Genomic DNA, 21712 nt, shown 5'->3' on the forward strand with positions numbered 1-21712 from the left:
TTCAAGACCGAGAGTGTGCGCGTGCATACTGGAGAGACGGGGACAAATAAGTGTGTTTTTCATTGCCGAGATAGGAGTTTCTGTTACACTCATCCCACACAGGATTGCATATCTCGCTCCGGAAGACAGAAAAGAACCGGACTGTACACAGATTGGGATTGCCTGCTCCGAGTCCACCAGGATCTGAGCGTGTTGTTTGTCACAAGTAAGGGGCAAATAAACATTGGTGTAAGGGTGTTACGGAGTAACATCGATTTCCATTCACAATGGCACCCCCATCATCAGCTGGTGCTCGATTCCGGCAGCGCAAGATCTCGGTGAAGCAGACGCTCCAAGTGTGGAAGCAGCGCGATATTCCAGATCTTGAGCTTGCTGAGCAGCAGCGAGATCTACAACAGATCGAAACCGGTGTGGAAAAAGGAGAAGAAGAGGAACATCACCTGCAAAAAGTTATTAATGCATCTGCAGCTAAAATACAGGGTCGAAAAGTTGAGCAGGTTTATATTCCAACCCCAGACGCTTCGAAGGTCTGGGCAGATGCAGACAAGTATTACAAGGACGAGTTTGTCCCTCCTGCTTCATACATCAGGTTCTCAGCTACCGTTGAGGATGTTTGCGGATGTCCCTACTGTATGGATGAGGTGGATGAGAAGTTTCTTGAGAAGATGAACAGTACGCTAGACAACAAATGCACTGAGGACGAGTTTGAGATGATCGCACACAGATTCGAGTCAGTGGTGAACGAAAAACAGCCATTTTTGGCGATGGATCCGCAGCAAATCTTGAGTTTCAAGGAAATAGTTGAGGTTGCCGTGGTGCCAGACAAATCCGATCCCGCAGATGTTGCACGGACATTGGAAAATCAGCTCAATATACATCCGTTTAAGACGTTGCTCGACGCCAAACCAACAAGTGGAAAGCAACCTCGACCTTTGAAGGTGCTCTTCGATATGTTTGGTCGCAAAATATATGAGCATTGGAAAGCTCGTCGCATAGCCAGAAATGGTAAGCCTGTGTTTCCTACGCTCAAGTTCGAAGATCCGTCGCATAAGGATGACAATGACCCATATGTTTGTTTCAGACGCCGTGAATTCAGGCAAGCGAGAAAAACCAGAAGAACCGATACGCAAGGTGCAGAGCGTCTTGCGGTGTTCTACAAAGATCTCAAGCATGCTCGCAATATCTTATTTATGGTTGCTGAACGGGAGGTTCGGCGACTTGAGCAGCTCAAAACAGACAAGGAGATCTTCAATTTGAGATGTGAAACAAAGAAAGTGAAGAGAGAGCTAGGAATTAAAGGAGAAGAAGAGGATTTGATCACACATAAGAAGAAACGGCCACCATTACCGGATCCGGAATTTTTCAGAGCGCAGCAGATGTCGGAGAAGGAACGATTGTTGGCCAAGGAGCGCCGCAAACAACAACTCGAAAAGGAGAAATTAGCTGCCTCTCAGCGACAAAAGTATCAGAAGGGAGGCGCATATTCTCAGACACAGCCAGGACAGGGTGCAAACCCAGTCGCTGTCCAACCATATGTCAAGCTCCCGTCTTCGCGTATTCCAGATTTGGATTTGACAACAGTCAATGCTGTTTTGCAAGACAAGCTTGAGGGAATCAAAAAGGCAGTTAGCGACAAATTGGTGAAACGGCGAGCACAGGATGAAGGATGGGTCAACTTCACCGACGATCCTTACAATCCATTTTTCCAGATTGCAAGCAATGAAGACGAGGCTTTAAAGGAGAGATCACATCTTCCTTATTCGTCTATCGCCTCTTCTATGTATGAGGTGGAGAATTCAAGGGAAGTCGATTTCTCCTCACTTCTCAACGGCCACAAACATTATACGGACGACGAAGTAGTCAAGATCAACGCGGCTGATGGGGAGGTGGTGAAGAATGATAGAAACAACTTGCCAGAATTCTACGATCTTACTGGACAGGATCGCGATTATGAGGATACCGGATTCTACAATCCAAACAACGCCAATCAATACAAGCTTTCCGTGTCAGAGGTTCTCTATAAACTTAGAAAACGTGTTGGTCGCTACGGAAGAATGTGGATAGACCGCAAGCGCGTTAGGGACGATCCTGGCTTCGAAGATTATTTGAATGCGTCCGACGATGAGGTAGAATTGGAGTCGGATAACGGCGACGAAGAATCGAAGGACGAACCAGTCACCCCGCCCGAGAATGGTGAGTTGGCATCACGAAAGAGACGTATCAATGTCTATGACTCTCAGAGCGATGCGAAGAGGAGACTCAAATCACGCTTCATGTTTGACTCCGATTTGCCATCCTATAATCCTTTGGATCCATCGAAGCTTAACCAAATCGGCAGTCAGACTCAAGCCATTCGTTTCGGCTGTATGCTGTTGACAAAGGCCTACGACAGCATCCATCACATCAGACAGAAGCAGATTGAAGCTCATCAGCAACGCCTCCTCCAGCAACAGCAGCGAATGTTGCAGCAGAAGCAAAAACAGCTGGCGAACGGATCGGCGGAGGCCAATGGGGCTAATGGATCGACTTAATCAGCCTCACCGGCCCCAGGAAGTGCTGGCGAAATGAAGAAACCTTAGAGTTGATGTATAATAGGAAGACATTTCGATGAACTAGCGACGATCGACCGTTGGTCGATAATATGTATAAAAATAAGAGCTTTTTAATTTTTTCGCTGCCACCCATGTCCAAGCGGAAGATCGAAAGCGTTGATCCTTTTGACTCGAGACAAGATGTTATCAAACTTGTTCCGCGGCCGGTTGTTCCTTTTTCGCCAGCAAAGTACGAGGAACGAAGACATTATCTTCGAATATTCCATGAACAATTGAAAAAACTAGGGACCCCGAATGCTATTGTTACCGCTGTTGATCAAGAGCACGATGTGGCCTCCAAAAGCAAAACACAGCCGGAATACATTCGAATGGTCAAGCGACGGATGTATGAAATAGTGAAGAAAAAGCCCAAGCTTGATTCTGCTCCAAAAGGTTTATCTTGCGAGGAATATGTTCGCAGGCTGCAACAATTATGTGTTTCAAGACAGATGCTGCTGAGACACGGCTTCATCTTGGATGTGCCGGAGGCAAAGAAACATGGTGAGACGCTTGAGTGTGCTCATTGTAAGGTGACGTTTTTGGCTGCCGAGGAGTACCTACCGACTCATAAGAGCGTTTGCAGGTTTCATCCGGGGAAAATCATCACCAGTTTGAGTCCTGGAATCAAGAAATGGAACTACAACTATGCAAACCGCCGCTATTCATGTTGCAATGAGACTCCTGGCCATACGGAGGGTTGTCGAGAGTTGGACAAGCATGTTTACAAGTTGAATGATCCGGCAGAAATGCATTTCCAGCGACCGTTTGCAACCATCGAAGAACTGCGCGAAAAATATAACATTAAAGATAAGGCTGAACATTCGGCGATAGGGCTGGACTGCGAGATGTGCTACACCTCGTGTGGGTTCGAAATGATGAAATTGAGTCTTGTCAAGTTCCCTGAGTGTACCCTGATCATGGATGAGATTGTCAAACCCAAAGGCGATGTGATTGATCTGAACACTTTTGTTTCTGGTGTGGACTCGATCCCAGAGGACGCAATGACGTGGGAGCAAATGCTGGAAAAAATGGCGCGACTCACTGACGAAAATACTGTGATCATTGGACACGGCTTGGAGAACGATCTCAATGTTTTGCGGATTGTCTACTCCAAAATTGTGGACACAGCAGTGCTATTTTCGGAGAAGACAGTCGACCCTCGTCGTAAAGATCCTCTGAAGAAGCTCGCATGGCGGTTTTTGAGCAAGAACATTCAAGGTGGACAGCATGACTCATTGGAAGATGCAATCATACCGCTCGAGATCGTCAAAAAACAAATTGAGAAGATGCCTTCTACTTCCGTCTGATGTAGTCCATGATCAGTTCCTGGTTTTGGGCCAGAATTTTCATCAGTCTGCTATTTTCGAGCAGAAGCTCCTTTAGCTCGTTGTCAGTGCTTAATCTCTTGTTTTGCTGGGGAGACAAGAAGATGTTCTCGTTGCGGCCCTCACATTTAGACAGTTTTGAGGAGCTTGTTTTGGTGGCGCTTTGGAAATTCAGCACGGTCGGGCGGTCGCCATTAGTGCTGGTCCGCGTTGCGTTGATCCTCCTCATCGTTGACAGTGGTGTCAGCGAGATAGGAGTTGTGGCTGTGCGTTTGCGTGGAGGAGAGGTAGCGGCACGCCGCGTCCGACGCTGTTCGAGGTGCCTGGTAGGCGTGAATGTGGGGAAAGGGTGCACGGGCTGCTTGGAGGGAGAGCTCATAAAATAAATATAAATAAAGAGAAGATCTGGGCTGTGCATTTAATAGATACCTTTCATATTTGCTACGCAATGGCCTCAAGTTTATTACATCTGCACGAGATTAGACCAGCCCGCTCAAACTGAGCCGCTCTAGGAACATGGGCAGGTCGTCCTTTCGGATTTCAATCATGGAACTTTCAAAGCTGTCTATTCTGGCTTTGGCCCCTGTGCTGTTGGCTATTTCTTGGAACGCGAGCGAGAACGTGTTGAGCACCGTGATTTTTTCGGCAGCTTCTTCCACACCCTTCATATTTGGGTATTTGGGGGGCAGTCCACAGACGAGGTACGTGCCGGTGTCCACATCGAGAGAGGCGATCACCAGCGGCAAGACACTCTTGTCCAGCTCTGCGCAGGACTCGAGAATCCAGTTGCCAAGCTTTGTGAGGATGAGGGGGTTCTGAAAGAGCTTAGTGTTACTGCTGAATGTCTTGATCTCGATGGAGTCCGAGTTGCCAAAATCTGGGATCAGCGAGTGGTCCGACACCGTGTTGTTGGTAGCAAAATTATCCTTCAGCACAACAAGCCTGAAGATGCGCAGGTTCTTGATCATTTTTTTCTGGAATATCTCGAACCCCTTGTCGAAAATGAACTGCTGCTGAAGTTTTGCAATCTTGAGCCCCTTGGAAATCAGCTCGAAATGGTCTAGCGCGTCGTATGCTCTCCAAAAATTTGAAACAAATTGTGCTTCCCTTTTCTGGATCAGGGTACGAATATCCTTCGCGTTTTCCTCAACGTCCGGCGTCGACGGCCGCGTCTTTGTGTCCTGGGTCACGAGCTCGCCGTCGTACTCCAACAGCGCCGTCACAGCCTCCACAAAGTCGCCGGCGGACAGAGAACCATGAAACCCAAAGTCGCGAACGAAGCCGTCTCTGATCACATCTGTCAGTCCGAACTGGCCCAAATTCTTGCGGAAGATAGAATGCAGTTTTCTCTTGAGGTTGATGTCCAGGTAATGCCAGTTCTGGTTGGCAGCCGCAAGCGAGATACCCATGCGCGCAAACATGGTATTCAGTTTCCGCTTTCCATTAGTTGTGTATAGTTGAAGTTTTGAGTTGACGTAGCTGGAATAGAAAAACGAGCAGTACAGGTTCCAATGTCGGAGAAGGAACAAGCTGTAGTCCTTGTCGATCCGGAGCGCCGTGTCGTCTGCTTTCTTCGCTCTGGCTGTGTCTAGTGCCGACTCTGTGTTTTCTTCTCTGTCGCTGCTCTGTTGCAACCTGTTGACCTCGTCTTTGAGAAGCGGGATTAGAGACTCGTACGTGTTGGCAAAGTGAGAGCTCAGCGAGCTAGCCCCCACGATCGATAGCCACAAATAGTCGATATTGGACTCTCCCAATGTGGAGATCAGCGAATAGACCTGTATCGCGGCAGACATAGAAATGGTGGTACCTTGATTATAGTAGTCTTCTATGATTTTTTCGTTCTCCAGAAGTAAACGTTTGCGTTGGGGAAGCGTGTCCTCGTTTTTGCGCTTGCGGCCGCCAAGCTCGTCTTCAGAGTCGCCTCCAAGATCGTCAAACTGCGACTGCTCTTCCTCTTCCTCCTCCTCATCGTCCATGGCTACCAATGCTTCGTATGCGGATTTTTGGCTCTCGAGCTCTCTTTCGGCAGAGCCGTCGTCGAAACAAGCAATCATTTGCGATCCAAATAGGTTGTCGAGGTTCCACGGCCGATGCCCATCGAAAATGTATATGCGTCGCGTGAGCTTCATTTGGGGCTCTGTGGTAGAGGACTCTGGAGTGATGGGAACGCCGGGCCCATCGATCTGTTCGACGTGTTGCGACACGTCAATCTCCAAAAAGCTCTCCAGGTCGACCATTGCACCGCAGCCAACCACCAGCACATTGGAAATGCCCTCGTCAAGCTTGGAGTATTTGGTCCTCAAATCATTATATCCAACAACAGGTATTAATTGGAACACTATGAGATGCCGCTTGAGAAGCATACATAATATCTTGGCCGCACAGATCGCATCCACGTTTAGACATGACACAAAGATGACGAGTTTGCAAGTAGAGTGAGTCAGGGAGGTGGTCTTGATCTCCTCAAAGGCTTTGGAAAACTCTCCGGGAGTCAATATCATCGTCACTTGAAACCAGATATGCCGTGCACCCTAAATGTCGGGTTCGTATGTGTAGTTAGAAGGCACTGGGCGCAAAGCGTGCTTCTATAGGCCGGTTCCGTCCACGGTGTATGAATAAAATTATATAAATACTCTTACGCGTTTCAAGAAAATATCGTGACACCCAGTGTAGGGATGTGTATGATTTTTCAATGCACTATTTACACGATGGATAGCTTCATGTTATCCAAGAATGTCCGCACTTTGTAGATGTCGGAGCCGTTGCCCCACAAAAGGTGGTAGCGAGCCTTGGACTCGTCGTCAACGTTCATGCACTGGAGATAAATCTGAGCCAGAATCTTGTATGTGAGCAGATCAGGCTGTATAGCATTTGCGCTGATCTCGTCCACCAACTTGCTGATCAGCTGCAAATTTTCCGCTTTGCGCCATACCTGGAGCAGCACAGAGTTGTAAACATCGATGTTGAGGCCAAACTCGTAGACAATAATCGATTTGTGTTGTCTGATGTAGTCGAGCAGAAGCAGCGTGTCGTCGAATGAGTCAAAATCGTATGTGAGCGAGTTTAAGCAGTATTCCAGCAGAAGAGGAAGCGTTTGCTGGTTGACCGGTGGCTGCGAAGGGTTTTTGAAGGTCAAAGTAGCTGTATTTTGAACTAGCTGATCATGATCCAATGAGTTCCTGTTCTTGGTGGAGTATTCTCTCACAAACCGTTCCACAAGATCGTTCTTTATGTATGCCATCATGGCCTCGCTCGTGTCAATTTTGTGGCCGATATAGTTCAGAGCGGGCTCCAGAGCCTTGAACAGAGCTTTTTTCTGTTCGAGTCTTTTCTTGTATGTCTCCAAGCTATGGGCCTTAATGGACTGCGTTCCTGGAGCCAAGTCCTGGAACGGGCTCTTAGCTTGTTGTTCGTTTATGTTCACAAGATCTTTCAGTGTTTCTGCCACGCCAGCAGGCTTTGTTTTCTTCATAAGATAATCGAACACTTTGCCGAAGGTCTTTTGTTCGCTGATGGAGGAGAGCTGGTTCTGCGACATCACAGACTTTGAGAAATCCTCGAAAAAGTTCTTGTACGACTGGTCGTTTGTGATAGAGCTTGCCACGCCCGACTTTGTGGCATCTGCCACCGTTTGGCCCAGCTTTGAATACTGCCGTATAGAGCGAGCTCTGAGCATTTTTTTAAAACAAAAAATTAGATCAAAATTTACATAATCAGAAGATACGATATTAACGTTCTGAAGCGCATGAGACACTCAAAAATCGTTAACAAGCAATACTGAGATGAGTTTAAAAGAAAGTTGTGGAAATGCTCCCTTTATCCCAGAGCGAATATTATTCGATAGCCTAACAACCTGCGGGAGTGGCGATAGGAGTTTTCGGGACGGGTCACACCATCAAGGGACATGCTACCAGCCGTTCCGTATGCATAGAACGTTTTACTAATTACTGGAAATTCCAAAAGATTCTGCCCATCAACAAGAGGTCATTCTAGTTACCGTCTATCGTATCTTGACATGGGGTGTAAATTCTGGAAAAAAAAAGCCGATGAGTTCCGAAACAATCATCGTAACAATCTGCGATAATTACATGCATCAGCTACCTTAATTGGCATGGCGTGACGTGTTTCCGACAGGTCCCGTAGACTTGTTTGTCACCCGTCAACGAACGCGGACCACATATTCCTGCTTGCCGTGCAGCCGCACACACTAAGGAACCAAGGAACTGTTCGGCTGCGCAACAGTATAAATAGCCGTCTTGACGACCCTGTTCTAACCAGTACTAAATCAATTAGCTAGAAATGTCTGATCAACTATCCAACACTGAAACCGCGGTTCACAACGAGAAAGTCCAGCAGTCGGCCTACGAGCCTGAGTATGTGGTTTATCCACCAAGAACAGGTCTGCTTAGAGTCAGCTACTACAAGAAGTCCAGCAAATGGAGGCCATACCCTACTTCTTGTGCTGGTGGCCTGGCTATGATTGCTGTCACCCTGTTCTCTCTTGGTTTGATTCTGTGTCAAGCCCACTCTGTCAAGAACCCGGCCATTCTGTCGGGAGCTTTCTTCTTTGCTTCGGGATTAGTCCAGATCATCACTGGTATTTGGGCTGTTGTCGATAACAACCTGTTTGGTTCCGTTTTACTTCTTTGCTACGGTGCATTCTTTGCTTCTTACGGTGCCATCATCACCGACGTCTTGGGCGTCCAGGACTACTACTCTAACACGGACGACTACAACAATGCTTTGGGTATTTACCTCTCAGCATGGACCGTGTTTGACTTCATTTTGTTCACTGCAACCTTTAAGAGCACCATTCCATTGGTTGCTCTGACCTTCTGCAAGTGGTTCTTCATGTTGCTCTACACCATTGCAACGTTTGGAGAGCACGAGAGCGTTAAGGTTGCATCTGGTGTGTTCTGCTTCTTGACTTCCGTCTGCGCTTTCTACGGTGTTTACGACGGATTGGCAAACGCTGCAAACTCTTACGCACCTCTTCCAGAAACCAAGTGGCTAAGAATGCCAGGATCCTGGCACGAGCCTGAATCAGCTCAGGTTCCCCTTGTCTAATGATACCTTTAATTTTCGATGAGGAACGAGAAATGAGAAACGAGAAATGAGAGATGAATCAGTTCCTAATTTAATAATGTCTTAATGTTTAAATCTAATGTTTTATACGTGGATGAAGAAATGACTTTCAATTGTAAACTATATGCGCTCTACAGCAGTCAACCCGTAAACCTTGTATATACAGCGAACTTGTGGTGTCTCTAATTGTCGACCTTGCGATGGATTTTAGGTAGCAGTCGAGAGGCATGGAAGTTGATCATTGGACTAGACTTGGTGGTGACAGCCTTCCTGGAGTACATGCACTCCCTGAGTTGCTGTTCTAGTTCTCTGCAAGCTGCGGCACCTTCACCGTTGGCGGCCCAGCAGTTGAGCATCTGCGACATCACCACAGCGCACTTTCCTGCTGCGGCTCCTTTCTTTCCCGACGACCGGACCTTCAACCGAGGAAGAGGCGGAATCGCTGGCGTGTGCTTTGGTCTCATGGCGGCCGATCTTGTAAAAATATGTTGAAAAATACTTTTCTCGACCAGACCTACTTTTTGGCAGTCGGTGGTGCAAGGATGTGTAGATATAGAGCGTGGTAGCTGCGGCACGCTTACGAGCAGACCGTGCATGGTATATTTGCAGACACAGCAAACCGATCGCGGGCTTGTGCCATCTGGGTGAGTGCATCCCTCATTGAAGAAAGAGGGTTTCCGTAGGCAGCTGGCAATCATGTTTCTCTGCAATTGCCCCGCGTTTGCAGCACATCGGGATCACTGTTCGCGGCTGCGGTCCCTGAGCTAAGCAAAGTGTAACTAGCGAACGTAAGCAGATATGCCAAAAAGACGATCTGAGCTGAAAAAAAATTAGCTAATCGATTGTTAATTCTTTTAATTTTTAAATCTAATAACATGTCGCTTCCGGCCTCTGACAGCGTCAACATGCCGATCACCCCATTGCAAGCTGCAGAGTTGCCCAAAAGACCTCGCAGTCCTAATATTGAAAATGGGGGCGGCAGCATGGACGACGGCCAAAAATCCAAAATACCCAAACCAGACTCTAACACCCCCGTCGATACGAGCTCTGAATCAGACGTCTCTTCCGAAGACTCTGACACGTTTATGATAGACGAGCTTGCACTGAAAGAAATTGCATTTGAAGAGGCCGACGAGTCGGAACCGCCTTTCGAAGAAATGGATTACTTTGACCGGGACTCGCCTCCGCTGATGACCGATATCAAGATCACCAAAAACGTTTGCTCGTACGCCAGAAGCTTCCTCAAGTCGCGCGGATTTGTTGAATTTCTGGAAAAGACCATACCTGTGGACCCTTCGCCTCAAGATATACTACACGTCACCGGTATGCTTGGCTATGCGCCTAGGTACGAGAGTCGCTTTTACAGAAATCAGGACCGGACAGAGGAGTTCATGCAAAAATGCATTCTTTTTATGCAGAAAGCCATGAACCGGGTGTTGAAGATCCGCACAAGACTCCCGAGCTTCCACAAGATCGAGCACGTCAAAAATGCGCTAGAAAATGCACAAAACATCCTAGTGCTTACAGGTGCAGGAATATCCACCTCTTTGGGAATTCCCGATTTTAGGTCTTCGCAGGGTTTCTACGCCAGGATGAAGCATCTTGGGCTCGACGATCCGCAGGACGTCTTTAGTCTGGAGGTCTTCAAACGGTCCCCGGAGGTGTTTTACTCGATCGCACATATGATTCTGCCTCCAGAAGCCGCTTACACACCGCTCCATGGCTTTATCCGTTTGTTGCAAGACAAAGGGAAGCTGCTGCGAAATTACACGCAAAACATCGATAATTTGGAAGCCAACGCAGGGGTGCTAAAAGAAAAGATTGTTCAGTGCCACGGCTCATTTGCAACTGCCAGCTGTATTACATGCAAATACAAGGTGCCTGGAGAGACTATTTTTGGGCATCTCAGACGCCAGGAAATCGCGTACTGTCCCTTCTGTGAGCAGGAAAGAAAGAGCCTGCTTGCCCAGCTGGACAAGATGGAGGACGAAGGCGTTTACTCGCGAAAATTCGAGTACGTGAGCTCTTTCGGCGTGATGAAGCCTGATATTACATTTTTCGGAGAGGACTTGCCGGAGCAATTCCACACCACTATCAAGAGCGATATCGAGAAATGCGACTTGCTGATCTGCATAGGGACGTCACTGAAAGTGGCGCCAGTCAGCGAAATTGTCAACCTTGTTCCAAATCATGTCCCGCAAATCTTGATCAACAAAGATCCTATCTACCACTGCGAGTTTGACGTTGACATCCTGGGGTACTGCGACCACGTAATCACTTATCTCACGGGCAAGGAGCTGGGATGGCGAATCAACCACAAGGACTTTGACAAGATCCTGAACTCTGGTCTGGAACTGACTGTGGTCGACGAGGCAGCAGGCTGCTACGAGGTGACTGACGAGGAGACGCGCAAGAAGCTAGACGCTGAGCTAGCGGAGCCTGACGAGGAGGATACCCAAGCTAGCGAATGAAAAAGCCCCGTCGTCGAATAGTCGAGCAACGGTATCCAGCGATTGCTGGATACCGGTCAAAGAAGCTTCCAGAAATATATACTAGATTTATAGTATCAGGAAACTCGGTGTACGCTCGGCTGATTATTAATTAAGTGACTTTTGACGCAGGAAGCATAAAAACCCTGAGAGCAAGTTTTTTTCGCATTTAACATGACTGAAGCTCCAATTGTCAACAATACTTTGACTGTCGAGGCGGTCACGTACTACAACTACACCACACCTTTACAGATCACCAAGAGAGAAATCAAGGGCCATTCCGAGTCGTCTTTCCTCGCTCCAACTGAAATCCTGGTCAAGACAAAATATGCTGCCTTGAACCCTGTTGATGTGTGTTTATGGCAGTTGTGTCCAAAATGGCTGAAGAGAGGCCAGCCAAAAGGTTTTGGCGGAGACTTTTCTGGTGTCGTCCTGCAAACAGGCTCCGACGTCAAATCTTTCAAGGCCGGAGACAAGATCTACGGAGACATCATAAGTCCTTTCAATCCTGAAGGCTCATTTTCAAACTACCAGGTCATTGACGTGACCAAACAAACGAAGGTCGCCAAGGTTCCTGAAGGACTGCCTATGGAGAAGGCTGCTGGTACCGGGATTCCATTCGGGACCGCATACGAATTGATCACGAAACATAAGAACCTGAAGGGCGCAAATGTCCTTGTTCTTGGTGGAGGTACCTCTGTGGGAATGATGGGGCTTCAGATACTCAGACACCTGGGTGCTCAGTACATTCTCACCACCTGCTCTTCCAAGTCGAATGCCGTTGCCCACGAATTCGGTGCTCACGAAACAGTGGACTACCATGACAAGGAGGCAGAGTACAAGCAGATTGTTGAGGCCACCAAGAAACACGGAAAGTTTGATCTTATCTTTGACACCTGCAGAGACGAAGTTTTCGTGGGACGATTGAAAGACGTCCTCAAGACCAAGAAAGAAGGTGGAAAATACATCCAAGTTGCTGGAAGCAACACTATGTCTTACGGAACAATTAGATACAGAGACATGATTCCATCCAGGGGAAACCTGAGAGAGCAAATTCTGTCTAAGCTTGGCCTTTCCAACTACGACTTTGCTCTCGGAAGCATTAGCGATGGTGCAGGCTTTGCTAAGGCCGTGAGCGATATGTGGGAGAAAAAACAGTTCAACGTCGTTGTGGATACCATCTACAAGTTTGAGGAGTTCCACAAGGCCGTCGACAAGTTCCAAAGTGGTAACGTTAAGGGTAAGCTTCTAGTTGAGTTTGACTGAATTCCATGATGGTGTAAGGATGTACTTTAAGTAAATTTACTGCAGAACAAACGTTGTAAACAGATCTCCAAAAAATAACTCTTTTGTCATGATCCGAAGCCACCCCTCGAAGGGCCATCAAAAAACGGCCTCTCACTCTTCAATTGATCTGGCTCGTCAATATGAGCTTGACATGTCCAAAATCAACAAATATCTGTTCAGGGAGACGGATCAGTCTGGCCGTCGGGCTGAGAAGTATCTGGCACATGTCCGTATCATTGAGGACTCAAAGTCCCAGTCTGAACGCCCACCCGACAACAGTCCCGCCCAGAATAAGAAGGACCGTATACTGATATTGTCCGTGAGGTCGTCGGGAAGGATCCGTTTGCACAAGGCGAGGGAGAACCCGGACTCCAGTGTCCAGATCGGTAGAACCTGGGATTTTGAAGAGCTCGTTAAAATTGAGCTTGATCCAGAAGTTCCGACAGGTTTTATCTTTGAGATGGGCAAGAGGTATTACTGGGAAACAAGTTATCCCAAAGAACGGAGGGTCTGGCTTACATCTGTGCTGGAGCATTACATCAGGTACACCGGGGGAAAGAAGCTTCCCCAGCTGGTCAATTGTTCGGTCGACTATTTCCATTTGGAGCCCCTTTTACAAAAGTTTGTCCACAAGCTTCCGAGTCGCTCTGCAACCGCAGAGAGCTCAACAACGATGACCAGCGAAACACGTACAGGGACTTCGGCTACAACAGCAACTGCCAACAGTTCGCCTCGAACACGTATTTCATCTCCCATTCCAGTTCCGGGAACCGGATCTCCATCGAGGGCGGGGATCTACAGCAAAAGTGACATGCGTTTGAGAGAAGTTCAACGAACGACTTCTGCTCTCAAGGGTCTAGACAAAGAGCGGGATCGCAAAGAACAGGAGCGCAAAGAACAGGAGTGTAAAGAAGAGGAGAGAAAAGAACGCGAGCGCAAAGAACAGGAGAGAAAAGAAAATGAGCGCAAGGAACGCGAGAGAATTGAAAGGGAGCGCAGAGAACAGGAAGCGAGAGCACAACAGTTAAGAGAGCAGCAGCGGAAGGAACAACAGCGCGAGATGGAAAGTGCTGAGGCGGAAAAACGCGAGAAGGAACGTTTAGAGCAAAAAAGGCAAGAGATCGAGTTTCGTGAGAGACAACAACAGGAACAGAGGCTAGAGATGGAATTACTTGAGCAGTCCAGACGAGAGATGGAAAAAGCACAAACCCTAACTGCTTTGAAAAATAACAGGGGATCCACGTCTGCAAGATCAGTCAAGTCAATCGAATTTATAGGGCATCGCAAGTCTCACCATGAGATTGAAGAACTGACCCAAGACGATGAGTACGAGACTGTGTTCGACGACTATGCTGATGACGAACCAGAAACAGCCCCATTGAACTTGAGCCCGAACACTTTGCCAGAAAAGCCGGAGATTTCCACCAATTCACTGAAAGTGCCATCTCCAGTTCCTCATAATGTTGGGAAGGCAGAGAAATTTGTGCCTGACTTCGATATCTCTGACGAAGAAGAAGAAAATACAACCATGGATTTGCTGAGACCTCATGCCAGATCCAGGGCTTTCAGCAGGGTCGACACTGAAAATCCAAAAGGCGGAGATCTCTCTGAACTTTTCGATGAGATAGGGTGGGACCCCAAGACGGACGACTCCAAATCGTTGCAGAAGAAGCTGCTTAAGGAATTGGAAAGAATTCAGTTCAAGAGGATCGAATCATTGACGGATGTGGTAGGCTCTACATCAGCAGTGAACCAAGCCATCAACATGTCGATCAAAGAATGTCAGTCTATTGACCCCATCTTGGCCTTTTACGGAATACAACTGGCCTCTTTCCAAGATGAAGTTGATTATATAGAGAAGCAAGGAAAAGGTCTACAAGTTGAGACGACGAACAAAAAGCTTCTCATGAAAGAGCTTAACGAGATCTTGCATTCTGTGGACATTTCTGATCAGGAGCTGACTCGTTTGTTGAACGAGCGCATTACCATCGGTGAACAAAATGAGGGTATCGAGGCTGCTTTAGGCAATTTGTATGCGGCGTTGATGAAGATCAGAGGCAACGATTCCGATGATGAAGAAATGGGTCAAATGAGAGCTCTTGAAGAAAAGAAGTCCAAGTACGAGAAGGCCGCGACCAGGTTTGTGAGTGGCTTCAAAAAACAATTCAGTCAGCTGGTGAAGGCATCGGTGACCAGTCTGAATTCAAAACTTCAGACAGAAAAGTCGTTCGATTCTCTGAATTCGGCTCTTGAGCGTAAGCTTGCTGAACTGATGACGTTGCAGGGCTCGGTGGCATTTGTGAAACAAGTTTCACCAGAAGATTATAAGCAGATGCTCGACGAGCATAAGGAGGCTTATTCACAGTTCTATATGAACTTTGTTTCAGTTCTTGTTGAAAGACTTGTTTCCGAAAAGCAAAATGACAAGGTTTCATCTTTTTCGTTTAATAGCGAACCAAAAGATATTATCCTTGGAACAACCAAACGAGCTAGGTCGACAGCTGAATCCAAAAAGTTGCCGTCGAACACAAAAATCTTGCAGGAGCTTGGTCTGAGCACGCCGTCTCCGGAGTCTCTCAGCAGCTCGCAGGAACCAATGGAAAAGCATACTTTTGCGACGGCGCTTTTAGACCTGTTGAGGCTGTTCTTCAATACGGTTATTACGCACCAACGCTTTGTGATTCAATTCTTCTCGTTGTCATCTTCTGAAGAGTACAATTTTGTCAAGATGATCAAAAAACCACTTGCTCTGCGGGTGCGCGAATTCACTGATTCCGATGTTTCTCACATGGAAGCAGACCGTGACGTTAGTGACCAGACTTTCAATCTCATGCATATGATCGTTGGAGAGTCGATCTACAAGTTATTCAAGTTTGTGTCGAAAATCGTCAAGGAAGACATGCTAGAATTTCCAGTCATTTCATTGTTTGCTGAGAAACTCATTGCCGAGCTTTCGTCGACAGGTCAAGAATATGTGGTTCACTCGCTGGGCCGAATGGACTCAAAGCTTGTCCTCATATGGACGAGACACATTGATAAGCAGCTGCATATTATGGAAAAAGAGCCCGTTGGTTTCAAAGTTTACAAATTTAGTAAAGCCTTCCCTGAATTCTCCCGTCGTGTTGAAGAGATGATGGCCTTGAATGGAGCTACGAGTGTCTCAGGATATGCCATCAAGCAACAGCTAGACAGTGACTACAACAAACTATGGGAGGGCCTCGACAGTTGTCTCCATAGAAATGCTCAAATCATGGGACAGCATGATGTCCTCCTTGCCAGAACGGCGAGCGAGAACATTCGGCTAGAGCTTACCAAAACAGTACCATCTGTCGTTGAAACGGTAGCAAGCCACCTGGTTCTGCTACTTAACTATACATGGCTGAGTGAAGAAGTCAAGAATCTGGACACTTTGCCTTCTGCCATCAGATCAAAGATCGAGGAGTTGAAGTCCAGCGAGCTCAGCGATTTCTGTGATTCTTATGCCAAGACCACTGTTATAGGAGAGCTCATGTCGGTGCTGGATGGCATCGAGGGGCTGATCAAGTCTCATACGAACCCATCTCGCACAAACGCGTACTCAACCGCCAATATGAGCAAGCTTTTGAAAAAGTTCGAGTCGTCCAAGCTGAAGACCTATATTAAGCAGCTCTCGACAGAGCTTTCATCGCAGATCATGGGCAAGATGACGTGTGGTGAGGAAAGCGAGATCAGTCGAAAAGTTGCCCAGGAAATGGAGAAGGATCTCTTCAACAACTGTTTGAACTCACTGTGCATCATATACAACGTCAGTTTCTCGAAGCTGAACCAAATTCTCAAAGATTACTACGAATCGCTCTCCAACCCGGTCGATAAAATCGTTATCAATTATAACTTCAGCAAGGAGTATCTTTGAGGATCACGGCAGTGCAGATAAAATTGTAATATAGAATAATACGCGTTTGCAATAATCTTGATTTTCTGTTATGTCGTCTGATGACGATTTCAGCGATGAGGGAGAGATTGTATTTCTGAACGAGATCACGCCTCGACGCGACTCAGGTAGCGCGATCAACCGGTTTTCTGAGGTGCGCAAGATTGGACAACGCACGCTGGACGGCGGCGTTCTGGAGTTTCAGAACGGCAACGGGACGACGATCTACGAGGAGATTCGCGAGAAAAACATCCGTTTCGGGCCCACTCACCATCCGTTGAACTACAGCGCGCTCGAGACTTTTATTTACCCGACCAATTACGAGGTCAGGGAGTACCAATTTGAAATTGTCAAACAGGCGTTATATCAGAATCTTCTATGTGTGCTGCCCACGGGTCTGGGGAAGACGTTTATTGCATCGACGGTAATGCTTAATTATTTCCGCTGGACACGTGATGCCAAAGTAATATTCATGGCTCCGACTAGGCCGTTGGTTGCTCAGCAGATCAAGGCCTGTTATGGCATCACAGGCATTCCGAGCGATCAAACAGCTATTCTCCTTGATAAAACGCGGCGGAATCGTGCAGAGATCTGGCGCTCAAAACGCGTCTTTTTTGCTACTCCTCAGGTTGTCGAGAATGATCTGAAGAGTGGCACGCTAAATCCCAAGGATATCGTGCTGTTAGTCGTGGACGAAGCCCATCGATCGAAAGGTGCATATGCGTATACGGCCGTCGTGGCATACATGAGGAAGTTCAACACAAGTTTCCGGATTCTGGGTCTGTCTGCTACTCCTGGCTCTGATGTTGAGTCCATTCAAGGAATTGTGGACAATTTACTCATATCGCGAATTGAGGTGCGCACTGAAGACAGTCCGGACACTGCTAAATACGTGAAGGGCCGCGACATTTTGAAGATTGACTGTGAAGTTACTGATAGCATTGCATTGATTGTGGAGTTGATTTGCGAGGCTATCCTTCCCGTGCTTCGGAAAGCCAATGGCAGCGGGATCTACGACATTACGGATCCCTCGAAAATAAACCATTTTCAGGCCATGGAGAAATCCCAAAAGGTGATCAAGAACCCAACGCTCGCAGAGGGAATCAAATGGACGTATTACTTCCAGCTACAGTTATTAGGAACAGTGGGACAATTGTTGCGAAGACTCTATGTTTATGGAATCCAGACATTTTACTCGTATTTTCTTGACAAATTCACCGAGTTCACAACCAAGTACGACAATAAGAAGTCGACTAACAAAATAGCAGCCAGTTTCTACTACCACGCTAGAGTCAAGGAGCTGAAAAACAGAGTCGAGAAAATGATTGTCGAGGACGAGGAGAAGTCTGCAAAGGGCGAGCGCATCAGAGGCGTCTTTTCGCACTCGAAAATGCAGCATATGGTGGACGAGCTGGAATTCTTTTTTGGTGAGACACAAAACCTGAATTCCAAAGTCATCATTTTTACCGAGCTTCGTGAAAGTGCATTGGACATTGTGAAATGTCTAGAGTCCGCAAACGCCGTCATTTATGCCCAAAACCCTAGTGGGCCCAGAGAAATATTCAAACCGCACATTTTCATCGGTCAAGCAAAAGAAAAAGAGAAATTTGACTCGGAATCATTTACCAGGAAGCATGGGCCCAAAAGGCGTGGCAAGAATAAACAACCAGAACCCAGGAAAGAAACCAAGGCCAAGGCTGAGCTGAAACTTCGTCCCAATGACCGCGTTAAAAGCTCTGAGGATGCACAGCTCCGAGGAATGACGCAGAGGGTGCAGAAAGAGCTAATTGCAGAGTTCAGAAAGGGAGTGTACAACGTGCTCGTTGCAACCTCCATAGGTGAGGAGGGACTGGATATTGGAGAAGTTGATCTGATTGTATGTTACGACTCAACGTCTTCGCCAATAAAGAACATTCAGAGAATGGGAAGAACCGGCAGAAAACGAGATGGTCGGATCATTCTGCTTCTGTCGAGAAATGAGCGCGATAAGTTTGACAAAGCCATGGATAATTACAGCTGGATCCAGACTCACTTGCAAGCCGGGAACAACATTCGTTTCCATCCATCGGACCGTATTGTTCCCAAGGGATGTAATCCTAGACCCGAGAAAAAACTCATTGACATTCCGAAAGAGAACGAGCAAATAATCAAGGAATCAGAAGACAGTGATGCATTTTTGCGTCTTGCGACACAACTCACCACCAAAGGAAAGACCAAGAAGGGCAAAAAAGCCGCCGAAAAACGTGACGAAGCGCAACCCTCGATTAAGTCGTTTTTCATGCCAGACGGAGTGGAGACTGGTTTTCGATCTGCCTCCAAGCTGGTCCGCCAAAAACAGGAAGAAGAGGAGAGAAGTGTGAAAAAACGGCGATTATTGGACGACGTCTCGGATTTGGAGGCATCTGAAGACGAAGAGGTGAAGCTGAGAGAGTTGTTCAGCTCCTCTAGCAGGGCGAATAGAAGCTCCAGCATTTTGGGGTCCACCATAGGACAGTCTATTCTTCTTGCCAGTGAGGAGCCTGAGGAACCCACATGCGAGGCCGAAGAAGTGGCCAAGGAGCAGGGCCCCGTCCTGCCCAAAAACGGCAGCGTGAAAGACTCGATTCTTATAGATTTGGACGAGTTTTCCGAGGATGATTTAAGTGCCTTGAAGAGCGACTCTAAAAAACCACGCACGTTTTCCTCTGACGATCCTGAACGGTTGGACGACAGTTTAACCGAAGACACAGATCCTCCGGTGATGAAGCACGAGCGAGCGGAGGCCGACGAGCCGGACAATGATTTGAAAGAGGAAGAGTCCATACAAAATGAGATTTGGAGTTTGCGGAGCCAAATGAAAAATGTGAATTCTTCTCCCCGCCAGCTCACTCCAATACCTGCCAGAGGCGGACCAGAACAGTCTCCTATTTCGCGGCTTACGCCGATAAATTTGTCCAGAGTTCGAAGCCAGTCATCCAAACGCACTGTGGATTCAGTTTTCAAGTCTGAATTCGGTCCAGAAGACGGCTACATGACGCCTGAGCAAGAGCTCGAGTTCTACACTCGATACTTTGTGAAGATTCCTCCCTTGGATTTTAATCAGGTGGACAATCCTATTGGCTGCATCAAAAGGGGTTCTCTGCGCGGCAACCTGGGGCATTCATCGTCAGCTTCGTCTTTGATTGACGTTGTGATGCTGATGAGCAATAAAGGAAAGTTGGAACAGTTGAATAACGAATTGCACGACTACCACGAGAAAAATCAGTGGATCAACTTCAACGATCGGACTCTTTTGTCTCGAATTATATATTATGACTGACTGATCGACGCTAATAAATAAATGCTACCTAAAGAAAATCTGGGGTAATTATTTTTTATCATGATTGGAGCGGAACTCATTGCAGAAACGCTTCAGCAGCTAGGAATCGAGCATATTTTTGGTATTGTTGGCATTCCGGTGGTTGAGGTAAGGTACCATCAATGAATTCTACTAACCGAAAGATTGCTGATGCTTGCATCGAGAAAGGCATTCGGTTCATCCCCTTCAGAAATGAACAGCAAGCGTCTTTAGCAGCTTCAGTATACGGATATTTAACCAGCAAGCCAGGGGTTTTGCTGACTGTTGGAGGGCCAGGGATTGTCAATGCTCTGGCTGGCGTGTACAATGCGAACTCCAACAAATGGCCCCTCATGGTTTTGGCCGGATCAACTAAAATATCCCTAACAGGAAAAGGCGGATTTCAGGAATTGGACCAGGTCAGTCTGATGAAGCCATGGGCTAAAAGTAGCTTTCGCACAGTTCTAAGCAGCCAAATACCGCAGTACCTGGAGAAAGCATATTGGTCCTCCATAGCAGATGTTCCAGGGACAACTTACGTTGACTTGCCGGACGACCTTATCAATCAAGAATGCTACGAAAATGTTCGAGTGATGAAATTCGATTTTTCATTACTCTGGACTGCAACTCCTGAACTAAGAAAAATAAAAAGGGCAAGCAAACTCCTGAAAGACGCCAGGTTTCCACTGCTGATAATTGGAAAGGGAGCAGCAAATGCGGCACACACACTCAGACAGTTTGTCGCAACCCACCAAATCGCGTTTCTCCCAACTCCAATGGGAAAAGGAATCATTCCGGATGCTTCCAACTGCAACGTATCCTCTGCAAGGTCTTTGGTTTTAAAGCATGCAGACGTGGTGCTAGTGGCAGGTGCCAGGTTGAACTGGATTCTCCATTTTGGGGAACCTCCAAAATTCAACAAAGATGTCAAAATCATTCAAATTGACACTGACGCTAGCGAGATCGCACGTAGCGTGGGTACTCTGGAGCTGGGAGTTCTCGGAGACGTGGGGCACACAATCAACCATCTCAGCGATCAATTGAAAGGACACCAATTTCCAGCGCTTCCAAAGATGGTCACAGAGCTCATTGAAAAAAGAGAACAAGCGTTGCGGCAACAGGAGGAAATTGTCAATGATGATCTAATGCCTAGTCACACCCAAGCACTGGCCGCCATAAGGAAACACATTCCGCCTGATGCGAACATCGTGGCTGAGGGCGCTCGTACAATGGATCTGTCCCGACAGAGTTTGTATCTCTGCGAGCCTCGCCAGAGGTTAGATGCAGGGACCAATGGCACAATGGGAATTGGTTTGGCATATGCAGTGACAGCCAAACTGACTAGGAAAAATAAGCCGTTGATTGTTATACAAGGAGACTCTGCATTCGGATTCTCGGCTATGGAGATTGAAACCCTGGTGCGAGAACGACTTCCCTGTCTGATAATAGTGCTCAACAATTCTGGAATATACAATGGAGTTGAAAACCCGCGTGAGTACGTTCCATACACCAGAAAACCGCTTCCTTCAACGGCTTTGACTTTTGGGGTTCGGTACGAAAAGATCGGCTGGTCATTGGGCGGGACCGGCTATTTCGTGGAGAAATGCAAGGAGCTGGATGACGTTTTGGAAAAAGGGGTGGAAGATATGATGAGCGGAAAAATTGTTTTAATCAACGTGTTGGTGAAACCACACGCAAAGCTATAGCGG

The 21712-nt window shown here is 47.2% G+C and overlaps 11 protein-coding genes across 11 annotated transcripts; 8 read left to right on the forward strand and 3 right to left on the reverse strand.

Moving 5' to 3' along the window:
* Positions 1-266: 266 nt before the first annotated feature.
* On the forward strand, positions 267-2531 carry KL911_001170 (uncharacterized protein; the record flags this gene model as incomplete). Its single annotated transcript, XM_043196099.1, has 1 exon — positions 267-2531. The coding sequence occupies one exon, from the start codon at positions 267-269 to the stop codon at positions 2529-2531; it is 2265 nt and encodes a 754-aa protein (XP_043055743.1).
* A 152-nt stretch (positions 2532-2683) lies between these two features.
* On the forward strand, positions 2684-3898 carry KL911_001171 (uncharacterized protein; the record flags this gene model as incomplete). The annotated part of the gene is made up of 1 exon (XM_043196100.1): positions 2684-3898. One exon carries the CDS (start codon positions 2684-2686, stop codon positions 3896-3898), a length of 1215 nt encoding a protein of 404 aa, XP_043055744.1.
* Positions 3899-4395: 497 nt separating this feature from the next.
* Positions 4396-6417, reverse strand: KL911_001172 (uncharacterized protein; the record flags this gene model as incomplete). Its single annotated transcript, XM_043196101.1, has 1 exon — positions 4396-6417. One exon carries the CDS (start codon positions 6415-6417, stop codon positions 4396-4398), a length of 2022 nt encoding a protein of 673 aa, XP_043055745.1.
* Positions 6418-6617: 200 nt separating this feature from the next.
* KL911_001173 (uncharacterized protein) lies at positions 6618-7592 on the reverse strand (the record flags this gene model as incomplete). Its single annotated transcript, XM_043196102.1, has 1 exon — positions 6618-7592. The coding sequence occupies one exon, from the start codon at positions 7590-7592 to the stop codon at positions 6618-6620; it is 975 nt and encodes a 324-aa protein (XP_043055746.1).
* Positions 7593-8215: 623 nt separating this feature from the next.
* KL911_001174 (uncharacterized protein) lies at positions 8216-8983 on the forward strand (the record flags this gene model as incomplete). Its single annotated transcript, XM_043196103.1, has 1 exon — positions 8216-8983. The coding sequence occupies one exon, from the start codon at positions 8216-8218 to the stop codon at positions 8981-8983; it is 768 nt and encodes a 255-aa protein (XP_043055747.1).
* A 200-nt stretch (positions 8984-9183) lies between these two features.
* Positions 9184-9465, reverse strand: KL911_001175 (uncharacterized protein; the record flags this gene model as incomplete). Its single annotated transcript, XM_043196104.1, has 1 exon — positions 9184-9465. One exon carries the CDS (start codon positions 9463-9465, stop codon positions 9184-9186), a length of 282 nt encoding a protein of 93 aa, XP_043055748.1.
* A 411-nt stretch (positions 9466-9876) lies between these two features.
* On the forward strand, positions 9877-11472 carry KL911_001176 (uncharacterized protein; the record flags this gene model as incomplete). The annotated part of the gene is made up of 1 exon (XM_043196105.1): positions 9877-11472. One exon carries the CDS (start codon positions 9877-9879, stop codon positions 11470-11472), a length of 1596 nt encoding a protein of 531 aa, XP_043055749.1.
* Positions 11473-11664: 192 nt separating this feature from the next.
* On the forward strand, positions 11665-12756 carry KL911_001177 (uncharacterized protein; the record flags this gene model as incomplete). Its single annotated transcript, XM_043196106.1, has 1 exon — positions 11665-12756. The coding sequence occupies one exon, from the start codon at positions 11665-11667 to the stop codon at positions 12754-12756; it is 1092 nt and encodes a 363-aa protein (XP_043055750.1).
* Positions 12757-12844: 88 nt separating this feature from the next.
* KL911_001178 (uncharacterized protein) lies at positions 12845-16669 on the forward strand (the record flags this gene model as incomplete). Its single annotated transcript, XM_043196107.1, has 1 exon — positions 12845-16669. One exon carries the CDS (start codon positions 12845-12847, stop codon positions 16667-16669), a length of 3825 nt encoding a protein of 1274 aa, XP_043055751.1.
* Positions 16670-16739: 70 nt separating this feature from the next.
* On the forward strand, positions 16740-19985 carry KL911_001179 (uncharacterized protein; the record flags this gene model as incomplete). Its single annotated transcript, XM_043196108.1, has 1 exon — positions 16740-19985. One exon carries the CDS (start codon positions 16740-16742, stop codon positions 19983-19985), a length of 3246 nt encoding a protein of 1081 aa, XP_043055752.1.
* A 161-nt stretch (positions 19986-20146) lies between these two features.
* On the forward strand, positions 20147-21709 carry KL911_001180 (uncharacterized protein; the record flags this gene model as incomplete). The annotated part of the gene is made up of 1 exon (XM_043196110.1): positions 20147-21709. One exon carries the CDS (start codon positions 20147-20149, stop codon positions 21707-21709), a length of 1563 nt encoding a protein of 520 aa, XP_043055753.1.
* Positions 21710-21712: the final 3 nt, after the last annotated feature.

The sequence above is a fragment of the Ogataea haglerorum genome (genome assembly GCF_019207285.1).
Source record: "Ogataea haglerorum isolate 81-453-3 chromosome Unknown 81-453-3_NODE_3_length_672639_cov_96.912891, whole genome shotgun sequence".
NCBI classification, from domain to species: domain Eukaryota; kingdom Fungi; phylum Ascomycota; class Pichiomycetes; order Pichiales; family Pichiaceae; genus Ogataea; species Ogataea haglerorum.